The sequence below is a fragment of the Acanthochromis polyacanthus genome, chromosome 20, assembly GCF_021347895.1.
Source record: "Acanthochromis polyacanthus isolate Apoly-LR-REF ecotype Palm Island chromosome 20, KAUST_Apoly_ChrSc, whole genome shotgun sequence".
Taxonomy (NCBI): Eukaryota; Metazoa; Chordata; class Actinopteri; family Pomacentridae; genus Acanthochromis; species Acanthochromis polyacanthus.
The window spans coordinates 19,132,466-19,150,119 of NC_067132.1; the positions used below are offsets into that span (position 1 = coordinate 19,132,466).

General features: G+C 42.1%; 2 protein-coding genes across 2 annotated transcripts; one reads left to right on the plus strand and one right to left on the minus strand.

Annotated features, from left to right (window-relative positions):
* Positions 1-431: 431 nt before the first annotated feature.
* On the minus strand, positions 432-8,703 carry cdk8 (cyclin-dependent kinase 8). Its single transcript, XM_022195100.2, has 13 exons — positions 8,248-8,703; positions 6,739-6,814; positions 6,155-6,265; positions 5,363-5,503; positions 4,613-4,670; positions 4,392-4,523; positions 4,155-4,298; positions 3,302-3,371; positions 3,010-3,082; positions 2,760-2,857; positions 2,504-2,582; positions 2,214-2,372; positions 432-1,510 (listed from the first exon to the last, which is right to left on the minus strand). Exons 1-13 carry the CDS (start codon positions 8,373-8,375, stop codon positions 1,385-1,387), a joined length of 1,395 nt encoding a protein of 464 aa, XP_022050792.1. The 5' UTR covers positions 8,376-8,703; the 3' UTR covers positions 432-1,384.
* A 2,449-nt stretch (positions 8,704-11,152) lies between these two features.
* Positions 11,153-16,895, plus strand: rnf6 (ring finger protein (C3H2C3 type) 6). Its single transcript, XM_022195096.2, has 4 exons — positions 11,153-11,238; positions 12,274-12,429; positions 12,624-12,788; positions 13,240-16,895. Exons 2-4 carry the CDS (start codon positions 12,288-12,290, stop codon positions 15,090-15,092), a joined length of 2,160 nt encoding a protein of 719 aa, XP_022050788.1. The 5' UTR covers positions 11,153-11,238; positions 12,274-12,287; the 3' UTR covers positions 15,093-16,895.
* The last annotated feature ends 759 nt before the right edge of the window (positions 16,896-17,654 follow it).

Genomic DNA, 17,654 nt, shown 5'->3' on the forward strand with positions numbered 1-17,654 from the left:
AGGTTTGGTGACCCCAGTTCAATACCAGACCACTTGCTGCAACTGTCAATTAAAGGCTTAAACCAATCTTTCACATTTCTGTGACTGATTTTGCTGAAAGTCTACTATCTTAATCCAATAAACCCTCCTACAACATTTCCACAGTGGATAGTCAGTATATCTAAAGGACAATGAGGTATTTGAAAGATTATACGCCATTTTAGAAACCTTTCTATGACACCAGGTGCTTTCTAAAAGCATACAGATAGCAGCAGTGCTGTAATTGTTGCCTAGCAGGAAATTTTAACACCCATTTCTGATCCGCGAATATGATTAATCTTCGCTCTTGAGGAATATAACCTGCATTTATGTTAGATAGAAAAGATACTGGAGAGGGGAAAAATATGCTTCTTCTTCTTCTACTACATAAAACTTGTAAAATATGAACAATATTAATGTTTCCACTTTTATTGTCAGGATACTTGCTTCATGTAAAATATTTCAATACAATGCAGTACAATGCATGTTCCATCTGCCATCCTCCATGCGATTGGTTGGTTTTGTCGTCATGTTGTAAGGCTTACCCACAGCATACAGCAGCTGAGCGCTTAGCTAGTCCAAGCTGCCTTGCTACTCTTGCCATGAAAACAAAACAGATTAAATTATAAACTACTAAAATCTTTTTGTCATTTTTTTTCTGTCCTCTCTGAACAAAAAAAAAGAAAGATTAAAAAAAAAACAAAACCCTCAACGCCACAGCTGCGGGGGCTCCGCATCCTCCCAGCATGCTTCACAGCAGCTCAGCTCAGTCTTCAGCTGAGGCCCTCACAGAGGGGCGTGCACGCACAAAATAAAAACAGAAAGACAGACAGACAGGAGGACAGACAGACAGGGAATCTGTCAACGCTGGCAGTCACATAGCAGCTTTCAGTCTCATCCAAGCTTCGACAGGAAGAGGGTAAACTGGCTGGGGTAGGTAGGTAGGTGTAGGTGTAAGAGACTGGTGAAGAAGAAGAGGGGAGGAGATGACACCACAGATTAACACGTGTCCTCTGAACTGAGCCATCTTCTCTTGATCACGTAACAGAAACGGGTTGGATTCAAACATCCTTTCTTCTCGTCCTCCCTCCTTGTGTTTCACCTCTCAGGTTTTGCTCTACAGCGGTGTTTCTAATACTGGGGTCATGTTGTGTTATCTGGAAATAAAGTGAATGTCGTTGTAATTCTGGCCTAACGGACTGCTGCAGAGAATGTGCCCTCTGTGGGGTGGGGTGGGGTGGGGTGGGGGGGTTGTTGCCTTGGACATCCCCACGTCCCGCAGTACATTCGTTCAGGTGGGCGTGGTCGAGGGCTGAGTGTGTGTGTGTGTCTATAAATGTGAGTATGCATGTGTGGGAGGGCTGATTCAGTAGCGGTGGGTCTGGTGGGAGTACTGGGGAGGCTGTTGGGAGGTAGAGGAGTATCCCATGCTGCTTTGGGGCAGTGATGTGCTTGGTCCAGGGTTCTGGTAGGCAGCATGTGGATTGGAGCGCTGCAGAGACAAAGAAAAGGTTGAGATTCAGTTCATTTTATTTCTCTTTAAAGTTTACTGCACTCGACGCACACTCCAAAAAATAAAAAATAAAAATCTGTCACACAATATTAGTGGTGATCTCTTGATTGAAACCTGCAATAACAGCTTTTTGGCCACACAGAGGCAGCAATCAAAGTATTCAAACTGCAGGTCACAAAAAATAATTTGCAGAAAGATGCTTGAAACTTCTGTAAACCTCAGTAACACTGAGAACAGACGATTCATCGCTACAAGAACCCCCAAAATGATTCAGAATTTGTCATTTTAAAGTTATATTGATTATAGCCTCTTGAATCTGGAGGTTTTATGGTCAGAGACAGAAACACAGAAGAAATTTCATCATTATATTTAGTCTACATTGCCCTTTGCAAGCTAATCCATTGGTCAGATGGTGAAAATTTAATTTACTTGTGTGTTTTTCTTTGTTGTCTTCATAATAAAATTATCACCTCTGGACAATAGGTACAGTGGAGAAATTCAAAGGGAGGCAATTTAATACAGCGTAAATGTTTTTTCCTCTTGGTATTTAACAAAAAATGTCATTGAAAATAAGAGGTGATTATTATTATTGACTGAAATGAAACGTTTTATCATGGTCATCCTCATTTATTTTGTTGACGGACACCCAGAGACACGGTGACTGAAGGCTTAATGGACTTACCTGGTAGTCTGAGGTCATAATGAGGCCACCTGAGGTAGTGGTGGGCGGGACAACTCGCACTTTCTTCAGAGGCGGGCCCTGGGCGTGGCTGTTGTCTGGGTTGCCAGTGTGCCCCGCGCCATTTGTGTGGTTGTTTCCCTGTTGCTGCTGCTGGTTCTTCTAAAAGCCACAAAAAAAGAAGAAAAAAAGACTGCAGTACTTCTATACAATACTGTTCAGCTCCTTTTTACATTTAAGCATTCACTTCTCTACATATGTATGAAATAAACGTGTGGCACGACTAGATTTACTTTGTCTGCCTTGTCCTCTGGCTCCTCCTCCGTCAGGAATTCCCTCTTGGGGTAGGGAATCTGACAACCGGCAAACACACTGGAAGAAAAAGGGAAGAAGCTCGCCATCTTCAAACATTTATTCCCATGACTCACAGCTAATTAACTAAGCAATCAGTTCAAGCCGTCCCTGGATCATGTGAGCTAAAGACAAGTGCAACACAGAGAAACTGAATGCAGACTGAATGTACGGGTGTGTGTTTCTGCTGTAACTCACTCAGAGGTGGGTAGAGGCTCCTCTAAAAAGTAGGGGTCCTGCATGGCCTGCTCAGATGTGATTCTACGGATGGGGTCCATGGTCAATAGCTTTTGCAGCTGTTACAACACACACAAAACGCTAATCTCAAACAAGAAACCATTTGATGAAGCACTACGATAACAGAAGCATGAATGTTTTCCATCATAACAGCACTGTAGGTTCTGCAAATTACATGCAAGTACTAAATTACCGAAGCAATTTAACTCACCAAGTGGAATGCTTTGCTGTCTGGTTTGACTTTGTGTTTTTCCATGTACTTTATAAGGCTGCAGTTTGTGTATCTGTGAAAGTGGAGGAGCAAATTATATTAACATCATATCTTCAGTGCAATTTTCTCACAAAACAACATGCTGAGCTATTACATGGTCAAGTAGGAATTTTTCAAAGCACTCAACAACGTCTTTTTGCCAGCAGACATTCTTCGCTGCACACTTTGCTGTGCTCTGACTTTGTTTTAGAGCCTTAAAGAAAACTGGGACAGTGGTGTTCTGCAGACTCACGTGTTCCTTCTAAAGTCTTTCATCAGCGTGGAGTGTTCTGGCATCTTTTTGATGTCCTCCCAGTCTTTATCTGTCAAATGAGGGAAAGACAGGATTACTCCATGCCACACCCTCCCTCCTCCCAAGAACAGATTACTTGGGTTGTAGGGTCTGGATTACAATTTTCTTTAAAACACAAATTCTAATGATTTCCCTGAGGCTGTCTCTTATTTTAAAACAGCATAGCGAGTCTTGGATTGGACTTAGAGGTTAAGATCTGTCTTTTATCTAACTGAAAATGCTTATCTGTAGGTTTGTAAATCTTCACATCAATTATCTTGGGTTCAATTGCTAAACACTAATTGTCAAATTTGGCCCAATTCTCTGCAGAAGCAAAACAAAATCTATCAAAGAGACTGGCGAATTACACAACTAGCAGCTGAGATGTGAGGGGGGGGGGGGGGGGGGGGGGACCAGCAGCAGCTTAAGTGAACTGGAAAATATTGGCCCAAATGTAGCCCTGCAAGTAAAAGTTTCTATGTTTGCGACTTGGCTTCATCTATCGTGTCTGAGGATTGATGTTTGGAGTCCACAGATCACATTACTGCCTTTAGAAAAGAAGTAAGAGAAGACCAACAAAATAATCTTATCCTTCCACAGCATTTCTCTAATGATACGGCAACTGGGTAACACATTGCTATAATAGCAGGTTAAAACCATTAATATAATTACTTTGGAAGCTCGGAAGCACTTAAATCCCCTTTGAATCACTTTAGGTGAGTCATTAACGACTCAGCATGTAATGATTGCAAATGGAGCTAATTATTTTTTTGTGAATATTTTCCCCCAAAGTCTGGCAGCAGTGATGCCTCACCAGCAGGGAAACCCATGACGTTAAAGATGCGGTCCAGTTGGTCGTGGTGGTAAGGGTTACTGGTCTTGATATCCTCTTGGCGACAGTGGAATATGGGCTCAGACGTCAGCAGCTCCGCAAAAATGCAGCCAATCGCCCAGATGTCTGAAGGAAAACAGACACGGCACGCATTAAGCTGAGCTGTCAATCAAGAACTGGTTGCACACGTACATATGGGGAGCATTGCACAACACTAACCGATGGCTTTGGTGTAGTGCCGAGCCCCCAGCAGTAGTTCAGGTGCTCTGTACCAGAATGTGACCACCACAGGGTCGAGATCGGCTAAAGGCTTCAGTGGTGAATTGAAGAGACGAGCAAACCCCATGTCCGCTGTATAATAGGCATGTAAGTTAATATAGTAATAGGAAGCATAAACAATCAACAAGTTTTTTTTAAAAAAAGGGAGACATTATACCTACCAATCTTTACTCTACCCCTCTCTGGGCCTTCCCCCATCACTAAAATGTTAGCTGGTTTCTGATGGAGACAAAAAGACAGGCACGCAATGATAAAAATGTTTCCGCAATCCAAACATCTGACAGCAAACCCTCTGAGATTAATTTCAGCCTTGTTTGGCCCAGTTGCTGCACTACAATCCTGCATATTAAACCAAACTCTTTGTTGCTGCTCTCTAGTGGACAAACAACTCCACTGCACCCCAAAAAGTAAAGAGGTCCAACATTTCCATGTCACTTTGCCAGCCAGTGGATGTGAAGGCTGACAATCTGGCATCCCAGTGTGTGAAATCTGCACACACTTTGGGATTTTTCAAAATTCGTATTTTACAGCTCCAACTGTGACACTTAAAAAAAACTCTAAAGTTTCCTTTATATCTCGATAACTATAATACGTTTTTGCAATAACCTCAAATCAAAACCTAATACACAATAATAACAGAGAAAACAAGATTTGTCAGTAATCAATGAATTGCTGCGTATCAATCTTTGCAAAACTAAAAAATGTGAACAAATCATTACTCATCTTCATGCATTCATATCTATAACATCTGAAAACCATAGCTATGAACACGTCCACACACAACTTCACATGCTTACCAACGATTCCCTGCAGAATAACAAACTTCCAATCTCTCATTAACTGTTTAACCTTGTTTTCTCTTCCACCTAAACACCCCCCTCCCCTCTCTGCTCGCCCACCAATCCTCTTACAAGGTCTCTGTGCAGGACCCAGTTGGCGTGGAGGTAATGGATGCCATCCAGAATCTGGTAGAGCAGAGACTTCACCATTCCTCTAGGCAGCTGAAGTGGCTTCTTGTTGGCCTTGGATGCTCTGTGGAACTTAATAATGTGCTACAGGGAGACGAGATAATAGTCACTGTGGTGTGCATGCACATGTTGACTGAAATGCAACCTCCTCTTCCTTATGGTCGCAAATGTAAGTTTGCCTACAGGCTACATGAGTACGGCTGGTATTTGTGCCATGTGTTTCCACTTCCTCGGAAGGGGAATGTGTGTGTAGCAGCTCTGTGGCAGAAAATGGCCTTTAACTCACTTCTGATACTCTGCCAGTTGTAACTGCCAATCGTAACGCACCAGAGGTTTAACTACTAAATGTGGAATACTTCTTGGTGTATGTGTGTGTTTTATTGAGATTTAGCAGTGTATAATTAGCACTCTTTCCTTCCAAGTCTATATGCTTCAAGACTAGAAGTAATTCTCCATTTATGAATGTGCATCTTAAAAAAGAGGTTGTGTTCACATATGTGCTAAAACAGTAGAATGTCGGACAAATATAACTTAAATACAAGAGCACTGTTTTCAAGTCACATGCTACTATATTTAGATAGGAATCTGCAGCATGTACATTTGTTTGAAGTCGTAAAAATGCCTAAAACGAACTATGCAAAGAAAGAAAATCTGCGTGCATTGCCACAAAAATCAAAACAAGTTTGATAAGTCGCATCATGCAGCTCCAGTGTGTGTTGTGTGGTTGCTTTTTACCCAGAGATCATGCTCGGCGTAGTCAAAGAGCAGCCATACTTTACGGTCTGCATGTGACAGGAAAACCTTCTGCAGCGAGATGACGTTGGGGTGCTTCAGCTCCCGCAGCAGCTGCAAAATTTAACCTCAGTCAGACGATCGACCACACAGTGTCACAGCAGAGACCATGAATGACAATGACATAATGAAACTGCCTATTTGCACTAGTTGATGTATTTAGCACCTGATAAAAGCGGGGAATTTTACTGCACCGATTACCATAAATAACAGAAGGCAGACACAATATCACCCGCACAAGTGAATACAATATAATACAAAGGTCCCACAAGAAATGATGTGTCTTTTAGCTTATGATGTTTAAGGGATTGATTGTGACTTCATAGTTTTTAAGAATGACATTGTGTCTATTCTCTGTGTGAATTATAATAATGTTGATCGGTTGTAGTTCTTGTATTTCTGTTGCTTATTTGATGAAAAATCCTTTGTGAAGGTTATTGGGACATTACATAAAGCACCTAGCGATGACATGAAGGTGTTTATCACAGACCAAACAAAAGGGCAGGGGAAAGGCAAGCAGCTCTTACTGCAATCTCTCTGCAGGCTGACATGGAGATGCCAGTGCCTTCAATCTGCTTGAGGGCGTAGTCCTTATCATCCTTCCTACAAACACACACAGAGAGGCAAAGCAACATCAACACCAGACCAGACTGCAGGCCCCCTGAGAGATGTCTGCACAGAAACATAAAGGGGGGCACTTGGCAGCTGGCACAGAGGCTCTGAGAAGCGGCCGAGTTGCATTACCTCCAGATTTGTGTAATCAAGCTCACCTCTGAGGTTCAAAACAATGGAGGGAGAGAGGAAACAGGCCCTGTCTGGCAGCTGGCGAGGGACAAACAGAGCACTGGGACTGGCTCTCACTTGGATGAATTGGTTACAACCCCTCCCTCCCCCTGGCCGAAATCATCTCATAAACCCATGCTTTGTGCCTCCTCAGGCCTCGTCCAAATGCTGCAGCACAACTTAGCTCACAGAGTCTCATAAACGGCAGCCTCCTCGAGCGAACACAAACATCTTTAAACACTTTAAGGCTCTTTTGTGCGGTTCCGGCTGCCAGTATGTCCGGGCTGTGATAATGGGCCTACTATGAGCCTGGTAGATCGGGCTGCCTTCGGGTCTCCACTGCTCTGGCCCAGACGGAGTTAAGACAGGGATCACATTGGAAATGGTGAGAAAGTTTCAGAGTAGAAGGTGGGTGGCTCCCTGGCATCCTAAGGGTTTAACACACCAACCATGAACCACAGCGGCTACAGTTAGGGTCCAGCTGGGGAGTTTTGTTGCACGTAATTCCCACCTTTCCCTCAACTATTACCCGAGAAAAGACATCAAATTGAATACGGACTAAAAAGAGGGTCAAATTAAGGCACGCTAAATAATGGATTACATTATATATCCTAGGAGTTTCAACAGAAAGCAAGTGCACTCCTCTTTTTGGGGTGTTTTGTGGACATTTCACTTTTTATTTAAGTGGCTTGAAGAACTTGGAAATTAAAAAAGCGAAGTCCTGAAACGCTTTGGATTAGCATAACTTTGATTAGTGAGAATTTCCACAGACATTATATTAAATGCATGATTAAGCTTACAATTTTGAACCTTCACACATGTTTCTATAAGTTTCTGTAGGATTATATCTACCTTATGCATGATAAAGACTATCAACAAGTGCTCACACATGCACCTGCTGTCTCCTACATTTACACCAATTACAAAGAAGTAGAAAACTGACAATTAAAACACAGTGGATCAGCAAATGTGGACAAAATAGATGCATCAGATGTGATAGAACAATATCAAATGTGGTAAAAAGGCGATGGCAAAAATCAAAATGTATGAGTGCTTTTTATATAAGAAACACAGCTTTATCAGCATCCAGACAAATTGCATTGTCGTCTTATTTCTCTGCATAAATCTCCAGCCTGCTGTGCCAGTGGGTTTGACGGGGAGAAAAATGAGAGAAGTAATTAAAATTTATTTGTGAGAGGGAGGGAGGGGGGTCTGGCTTCACCGGCTGGAGGCCTCGCTGGTCATCAACTCACCCATCTTTTCTCTTCGCCTTGTATACATGACCGTAGGTGCCTCTTCCCACTTTGCATCCTTCGTACTCAAACAGGTCCTCGACTCGCTCTCTTTCGCCGGTCAGCTTCACTTTAAAATCATAGTCCATTTTCACCACTGTTCGGGCTCAATGTATCCGCTCCTTCCTTTTCTAAAGCGTCGCTTGGGAGGCAACTAGGCTCCTCCACCGAGCTCGGTTTGGTAAATCAGCTAGTTGCCTTCCCCAGCGTGGCCCTTTCGTTCCTCAGCCCAGCTTCCACATCGAGTTTTCGGGTCGAAATGAATGTTCCGGAGGGGCTGCGCGGTGCTCGGTGATAGTCCAGGTGGAAACGAGCCCGAAACGTATTCCTTTCTCTTGTTGCTGCGTTTCTCTCAGCCGGTATCTGCTCCAAAGAGACGCACTTCACTCGGTAACGACGGCGTATTCGCGCACGGCATTGTCGTAAAACGTCGTGAAGTCAGCCCTGCAGCAGAGAAAGGGCCAGAGAGAAAGGAAAAGCTCAATCACCACGTGGAAATCCACACCAGAGCTGAAATTTAAGTTTATTCAGTCGTGACAACCGTGTGATGAAAAGAAGCTGAGCTTTTTTGCTATACTGTGGTATATTACAGTGCTGTAATACGAAACAAATAGAGCAAACTGGGGTAAGATGCCCCCCTGAGGTAAAAAGCACCCAACCCCCATGAATTCCCCTTCTGACTACAAAACACAGTCAGGTTTCATTTTTAGGTCTTGTCTGGCATATTGGTGGCCTTTGCAAATCTTGAAATTATTTTAGTAGTAGGAAGAAACCAAAATAAATATTTTTCTGAGGTTGATATAATATTTTGATTTTGCAAAATAAGTCTGTACTTTATGTATGTATGTATATTTATTATTGCATAATAAAATATAAAGTAATATAGTCAAACTAATACACTTACCTATAGATTTACTTAATGTAAACATGGGTTTTGAGAAGTTATAGTTGAATGTAAAATATTTTAGATTTTTTCGGTTATTTTCAGACCATCAGTTTTTATATTTTGATGATGATGCAATAAATGAATAAAGAGCTACGAGTTCACTCAACTCACTGAATTAAGTTTATACCAGACAAAAGTACCTGTAAGCAGACTTCCCAAGATGTATTGGTTAAGTGATTCTTGTTTAGTTTTTTGTACTTCAAGAAAATGTACATGTTAGAAACTTGCTTGCAAAATATGACACAGTTAATAATACAATATCCTATAACTTTAGATATTTTTAATTTAAATCATGAATTAAATGAATGAACAACTGAAAGTTCACTCAGCTCATTGAATTCAGTTTAGAAGCACATTTTCTTAATATGCACAGACACCCAGAGACTTTTCTTTTTTATAGTTTGAGAAGACTATCATGGTAGAAACATGCTGTATATCTTCCACAGGTTGTTACAGAAGATACACCTTTTTAGGATTTTATATTTACCTGTATAATAAGGAATTTGTAATACATTATTATTTAATTACCCTCTAAGTATGTTCACCTTAGCATACTTCTTTTGTATATATTTTTTCTACATTAAACACTCTTCTCGTCTTTCCCTTTCTGCATTTTTGTCTATTACAAACACTAATAGCTAATTTAAAGACTTACTGGAAATTTCTTTTCACCTTTCAAGCACAGAGTAAAACATAAACTTAAGACAAAATTAAATAGATTGTTACACTTTAACAATAAAGGCCCAAAATTGAATGAAGAGGATTGAAGTACAAGATGAAAAAAATCAATGAACAAAGGTAAACAAAAAGAACAGAATTTTCATTTTGATTTTAAAATTGCTAAAGTTTGCAAACATATAATATTACCAGGTTAGGGCATTTTATTACAGCATTACTGTATTTGATCCAATAGCCTAATACAGGCTCCATAATACAGTAATTTTATTTAGAAGATGCATAATGACACATTGTTCTTCATGAATATGTTGCTAAAGCTGACCATGAGCACAGGTATGTGAGAAAAGAAACAATATAATGACCATCAATCTTCACAGATGATAGTCCATAATATTAAAAACATTTAAATACTTTAAGCAAAACATGGACAGCAAAAAGAATAGTCAGAAAATTGTGTCATTTAAGTATTTTTGGGGATTGAAGTGCACTTCATTAGGGCTATTTATTAACTTGCATTGAATGTTTGTGAGTAGTTAAGCTGTTAGGTTTTGACTTAGTTGTAGACAGGCCATTGTTGCATCATTTGTGCAAGTGAATACTGAGCTGCAGGAGTCCAGACAGGAGAAAATTAAGATGCACATAAGCTTTTTTAGCAATGTTCTCAGGGATTGTAGGTTTGACTCTGGCAATATTTCCAAGTTGTAGATGGTCGTATTGAACCAGAGTTGAGGTTCTGATTTAAGATAATACTCAAAGGTTTCAGGCTAGGTGGTATATGTTAAATTATAGTGGTACAATATGTTCGATGCTATTGCTAGAAATATGGTCTGGACCAATAACCAGGATTTTAGTCTTATCTGTATTTACTTGCTGAAAGTCTGTTTCAGAACCACATTTTAGACATAAGCTCGTCAATTTGAGTGGTAAAGTGCTTAGATGTTAAAAGTGATAAATTAAATGTTTACTCATTCAGAAAGCTCCTTTATTAACAGTGCCTAAATTATTGAAGGCATGAAGACGAATGTAGGTTGTAGTGGTTATCTCTCCACTGTGTCAGCATAAAAGTGCAGGAGGTAAAAACTGCACTATTTCCTTTGAAATGTAACAGCTATATATATTTCAAAACTGGAAGGAGTTACTTGAATTATTTTTCTGATGTGCATTCCTGCAAACCTTGAGCTGTTTTGTGGATGTGGTGTTACCTAGGAACTAATGTATCCATGCAGGTTGTTTTGACGGACAGCGTAGTGTGGCACCACTGGTCCCATCTTGGTTTGAGAGAGAAGGAAGAGCAGAGCGAGCCGTCCATATTACAGCTGCTTTGTCAGGTACTAAATTCTTTTAACTGTCACTGTGATGTGTTATAAAAGGCTGCTAGGGTTAAGTGTTAAGTTTCACGTACATCATCTGCTTCATAAAATTGTCTGTCATATTAATATACGGTGAGTTATTCAGCCTCGCAGCTCGCTGGCGGGTCAGCTAACAGAGCTAACGGCTGTCGACAGGTTGCCATTCGCTGCTGCTGGTTGTGCTAACATGCTAGCGCTCAGTTAGCAGCTGAAGCATTGCGCATTCAAAATGACACTTGGCATTGTTGAAACGTCTACAAAACTGACTATGGTGTTTGGGTGGTGATGCAGTTAATGATTCCTAAGAGGTAACATCTCGTTTATGTAATTCTTTAATAGTGCTGACGAGATTCTTTGTCTTTCCTTCTTCGCCCTGCGTTTACATGGAGGAAACCTCCGTTTAGTTTATCGTGTCCCGCCTCTGTTGAGCTGTGATTGGACGCCTGGCGTGTCAGTCAGACAGTCTAGGCCGCTGATTGGTGGTTAACCAGGATGACAACGCCAGTTTTGCTGCTTTATTCCCCTGCCTTCAACATGGCCTTCCGTAGATTCTGTTGTCACTTGGTTAGTATTGACTAACATGAAGACTAGGATGTTTTTATGATGCTTCTTGGCTATCAAATTCTGTGAATTAATCAAGCATTTGTTTATACGTTGAATTAGATGAATTTACGCCGCTAGCCTTGGGGCTAAACGTTAGCAAGATTACCGTAGCCTTAGCCAGTGTCTTGCTGGTGGAGCATTTGGATAGAAAATGGATGTCGTTGATTTAACTGTCGCCCTTGGATAAATTAGTCTGTGAAAGGCAACGTTAATCAAACAAATTTAGTCGAGCAGAGTGTTTACTCTTTATCTGTGCAGAATAAAATCAAATAGACATTAGCTGTTGTATTTTTTACTCTTGTATTGCACATTGTAAGGACAAATGAGCTTGTCCACTTGTGTAAAGCTGTAGTTGCCAGCTTTAGATGACACCTCATCCGTGACTGACACCCTCACTCATCTGTCTGCCAGCACTTTTCACGGTGATGGACCCTCCTGGTGGGGGAGACGAACGGCGGAGGCAGGCAGAGCGTCTTCGACGGGAGGAGGCATACTATCACTTCATTAATGAACTGAGTGAAGAGGAGTACCGCCTAATGAGAGACAGCAACCTGCTGGGCACCCCGGGTGAGGAGAGCCACGCAATACTTAAACATTGATTGGGATTGTGAACATAGCCTTATTCACACATATTTTAATTTAAAAAAATAAGCTTTATGTCATAGTCTCAAAGTCTATTAGGATATAGGAGAAAGCATTGTTGTTTTTGACTCTCTGATGTTCACAGCACATAAGAGTCTCCATGTCCATATATTTTACAGGGGAGGTGACTGCAGAGGAGCTTCGGCAGCGTCTGGATGGTGCAAAAGAGCGTGTGTCATCTCAGCCCCGTACTGAGCAGCGTTTGCAGACTGCTGAGTCCGGAGAGCAACAGAGCAGTAGCAGTGAAGCAGAGGAGAGAGGGGCTGGAGGGAGGCGTGGGCCAGGTAGGAAAAAGGGAAAGGGGTCTCTTCTCCATCTGATCTTTCCAAATCTGGATTTCACTTAGCCTGATGTTGTATGATTTTGGTCAAGTCACTGTTGAATAATGATGATGCAAAAAAAAAAAAAAAACACTGCATAATCTTCTAAGACTTCACAGTAAAAATGATGAGAACCAAGCACTTATTGATAATAATTTACTGCTTACAAAACATTTTACATATATAACACTGGACCTTGACATGGTTTAAACGAGGCAACACACTTATTATTTTTATTTTAGCCTGGAGATGTTGGGAAGATGCTTGATTTGAGTCACGTCTGAAATGCCTTGGCTTTAACTGTGATTGCTAAAAGTGAACACTGAAAAACAGCCATGTTTCTGTTTTCCTGTAAAGAGAATAGATTTTGTGATGAAAGCTTGTTAGCTTCTTACCCGTGTTTGTTTTTTAACAGGAGGCACGGAGCCTGGAGCAGAAGCTTCTAATGGTGACTCACTACTGGAGTGGCTGAACACCTTCAGACGCACTGGTAATGCTACTCGCAGTGGGCAGAGTGGCAATCAGACTTGGCGTGCTGTGAGTCGGACCAACCCTAATAGTGGAGAGTTCCGTTTTAGCCTGGAGATCAACATCAACCACGATCAGCCGGAACCAGGGGAGCATAGTGACACTGTGGACACTGCAGAGCTGCCAGTGACTGCCCTAAACTCAAATTCACCTTCAATACGCACTTCTTCCACCTTCTCTAGCTCTCGCCCTTCCGCCACACCAAGGCCAGCCCCGTACCCCTCCACCCGCCCAACCATCAGTAGGAGGATGCAGACACGGCGTACACGCAGCAGCACTACTACACTTTCTATGAGCCCCCCTGCACTTCCTCCACCGGTGGCCACCCCTACCACTGCTCAGAGGAGAGGGGCCACTTTGCACTCTTTAGCACCACCTCCCACTGTTCCCAACCCTCCTTTGGATCAAGCAACACCTTTACAACATCAAGCCCTGAATGTAGAAGAAGAGCAGGGGCGTGATGATGGATCAGCTTCTATAGACTGTCCCCGGGTGTCACCCCAGTCTGGGTCACAGGACCCAACAGTGGGACATGAATCTCGTGGCAGTAGGACTCGATCGCGTGGCCGTGCACGCAGAGCTGCAGCAGGGAATGGGGTTTCGTCTCGTGTGTCAAGGCGAAGTCGTTCCCCTTTGCACAGAATACCTGTTGTCAGTACCACTTCGCCATCCAGCAGTGGTGTCAGTGGCTCTACAGTCCATGCTGCTGAGCCAGGCAGTGGCACAACCTCTGTGTTGATGGAGACTGGGGAGACTGCGTCAGAACCAGCCGTTCTGACGGAGCCGGCTGCAGAGACAGGAGAACGTGAAAGTGAGTCACATGTAATAGGAGCAGGAAGTTCAGCAGTGCGGCGACATCCAACTATCATGTTGGACCTTCAGGTCAGAAGGATTCGACCTGGTGAAAACCGTGATCGGGACAGCATTGCAAGCAGAACAAGATCTCGTGCCCGGGTGGCTGAAAATACTGTCACGTTTGAAAGTGACAGTGGTGGATTTAGACGCACCATCTCCCGCTCTGAGCGAGCTGGGATCCGCACCTATGTGAGCACTATCCGAATTCCACTGAGGCGCATCAGTGAAACAGGTCTGGGGGAACCCAACTCTACCGCCCTGCGCTCCATCTTGCGCCAGATCATGACTGGATTTGGAGAGCTTAGCTCCCTCATGGAGACAGAGGCTGATTCTGAAACTGTTGCACCTACCCACGCAGATGCTAGTGGTACAAATAGTAACATCAGTCCAGCTGGTCGTCTACATACAAATGAGAGCGCACCTGGCCAGGTTGGTACAGGTGGGGTGGTTCAGGAGAGGATGGGGCTGGTGGCAAGTGAAGAGGACCAGGGTGGGCAGGCCAGACTCGGAGGAGGAGTAGTGAGCACCACAGATGGACGAGCCACCAGCAGAGACACCAACAACCTGGTGGAAAATGGTACTCTACCCATCCTGCGGTTGGCACACTTCTTCCTGCTCAACGATGAGGAGGATGACGAACATCCTCGGGGCCTGACCAAAGAGCAGATTGACAATCTATCGACGCGTACCTATGGTCAGGCCAACCTCGAGGGGGAGATGGGTCGTGCATGTAGTGTCTGCATCAATGAGTACGCTCAAGGCAACAAGCTGCGCCGCCTGCCCTGCTCCCATGAGTTCCACATTCATTGCATTGACCGCTGGCTCTCTGAAAACAACACCTGCCCCATCTGCAGGCAGCCTATACTTGCAGTGCATCATGACTGACCTATTTGCTCATAAACACAACTGTCATGCTCCTAGCTGGCTGAACTGAGCAGATCCAAGTTGGCTTTGCATGTACATAGTGCTTTCATGATTTAATTTCTCTGAAAATATCCATTGTGCTGAAGAAGGTTGAACCAAACGTGGGAAAAAAAATACTATAAATGCAGAGAATTAACAAAACTTTATTTTTTTAGACTCATTTTTTTCTGCAAGTCATTTTATTTTCTTCTTCCTGTGACCTAGTTCACTGGTCTCTACCATAAAGCTTCAGAGGCCCATGTCAATAGATGGCATTAATGCTTAAGGAGCTCCTGTAGCTGCTGCTGAATAGTCTCACTTTAACTCTTTGATGTCTGATACACGTGACGTCTCTTTGTCACAACTGGACTTTAAAATTCACTCCTAGACTGGATTTAATCAGTATAAGCTGTAAATAACTCACCACTGCTTGTATTTTGAAGGTTTTGAAGCAAGACGCTCCTCATATGCCATCTGTTCAGAATGGAAACGGGAAGACTTTAGTTTTGTTCTCTAACATTCACCGTTTTATAGCTATGACATGAAATTTAAAATGTCCCTTTACAGTTGGTTAAGAAATGTGTGATTTATTGGGATGTGTATGAGCTATGTATTTAATTTTGAGATAAGTTTTATTCTGTACGTCCAGTAGTATTTGTTTAAGCCCTTAAAATCCATGTAATTGCAATATAGAATTCATCCATTAAAGTCACCCGTTAAAATCAGCCACTTTGGAATCATTAACATTAGCCATATAAGCAGCACAATTCAAATGAAACGCAGAAGGCATGTGATAATCAGGAATCGAGACTTGTTAATAGAGTTGTGCAATATGGAAAGAAAAGACAGTATTGTTTCTTTTGCTGTTCATTGTTGTTTACATTGTCATGCCTGATTATCATCTCCAGTTAAAGTCTTGTTAACTCTAAAATCAATGTTTCCTCTCGGTTTCTGTTTTGGATCTATGCCTGACACAACCTGTGTCATGAAGTTGCTTTACGTAGTGGGAAGGAAAGATTTGGGACACGGTTTCAAAGAACAGAAGAGTTGATTTTTAGTTTTTGCAGTTTTCCAGCTAACTCAGAAATCCTTATTCATGAGATTAGTGCAGCAGCACTGATGATGTTTGTATCACCTGCTTCAGCTCTGACTTCCAAATTTTCCCAAAGCCTGATGTGAATCTACTAACGCATTTCTTCTTGATTGGGTCTGTCACAGTGCAGTGGTTGAAATCTATCTCAGTGCAGCTCATGAATAAGGCAGTGTTGGTAATCTGTTATTCCTGCATCCTCTTTCTGGTTTGTTTTTACATTAACATGCACAGATATTGCATTTCTAGTGTAGAACCGGTGGATTATTTAGCTGAACCGCCTAGTCAGTGTGTTTCCACCAGAGTCACTTTGTACATCAACAGTTACAGTACACAGGAGCTACTACATCTCTGCAGTTCACAACACAAACTGCAGGATGGATGCAGTATAGTGTGTAAGGATGTGTGAGAATGTGGTTAAGTATGTCTGGTTTAATCGTGTGTGTGTGCGGGAAGGAACGTTCCAGTCATAAGCCTGGTTCTCAGAGCGCTTTTGCTTGACGAATGTCCACCTTGCAGAGGATTGTGGGCAAACAGTTCAGAAGTGAATATTTATTCTAGTCCTATTTAATAAGATGGAAATCCACCTTTGAAATATGAAATGTGTTATGTTAAAATGTGATGAGAGTAAATAAAAGTTATGACTATGTTACTATGTAATAAAATGACGACATGGCAAGTCTCTCACTCTCATATTTAAGTTTACTGTAGTTTGTTGACAGCAGTGTTTGCAAATTGGTACCAAAGCGTTCTCAGTGATCCTTTTCTCACTGTTAGAATGTCTTTTTTTTTTTTTTTTGTCTAGTCATGCTCTGTATTTTTAGGGACAGCTACACCTGACATGGGCTGAGAAGAACAACCTCGCTGTTGATGGTGTCTTCACCTGCTGGTTCACTGAGGTAGACATGCCTTCTCCTATTCTTCATTCAGTCCATGTGAAGAAAATGACCTGCTGTAATCTAGTGGGAAAAATCTAGGGGACGTGTTTTTTGCAGCAATGACGGAGGATTTGCAACAACATTATTGAGACATGCGATGAAGTTCAGGGTGTTTAATCTGAAGCCTTGAAACAGACGTTCTGTTAAACACTAAACATGAAGCAAAACTGCAACGAACGCTTGAAATTATACTATAACAACCACTACTTCAGAATATGAGAGCATTTGTTCATCAATTTCAATATATCCTCCAAAAATAGAAGCGAGTGTCCACTATCGGTATTCAATTGGCGCCTGTGAGTTGAGATTCTGTTTACATGTTGTAAATTTAATGTTTAAATTATTCCTACCAAGCCAGCATTGTTTGACATTTAACCAATATCATACCATACATCTGTAATCCACACTACACTTAAATGTAACATCTAAACTGCTTACATTTTCTTGTGTTTCTCCAAGTTGTTTACAGACAATAAATCTGCAGAAAATGGCATTAACTGTAAAAGTACTAAATTG

Bases quoted from the DNA above. Each gene is read 5' to 3' on its own strand.
- cdk8 (XM_022195100.2), bottom strand. From the start codon at position 8,375: ATGGACTATGATTTTAAAGTGAAGCTGACCGGCGAAAGAGAGCGAGTC. The intron at 3,372-4,154 runs GTGAGGCATCAC...CTCATTTGACAG, and splicing joins CGTCATGGGTTTCCCTGCTG to ATAAAGACTGGGAGGACATC. The intron at 3,083-3,301 runs GTGAGTCTGCAG...CCACTTTCACAG, and splicing joins AAAGACTTTAGAAGGAACAC to ATACACAAACTGCAGCCTTA.
- rnf6 (XM_022195096.2), top strand. From the start codon at position 12,288: ATGGACCCTCCTGGTGGGGGAGACGAACGGCGGAGGCAGGCAGAGCGT. The intron at 12,430-12,623 runs GTGAGGAGAGCC...TATATTTTACAG, and splicing joins CAACCTGCTGGGCACCCCGG to GGGAGGTGACTGCAGAGGAG. The intron at 12,789-13,239 runs GTAGGAAAAAGG...GTTTTTTAACAG, and splicing joins TGGAGGGAGGCGTGGGCCAG to GAGGCACGGAGCCTGGAGCA.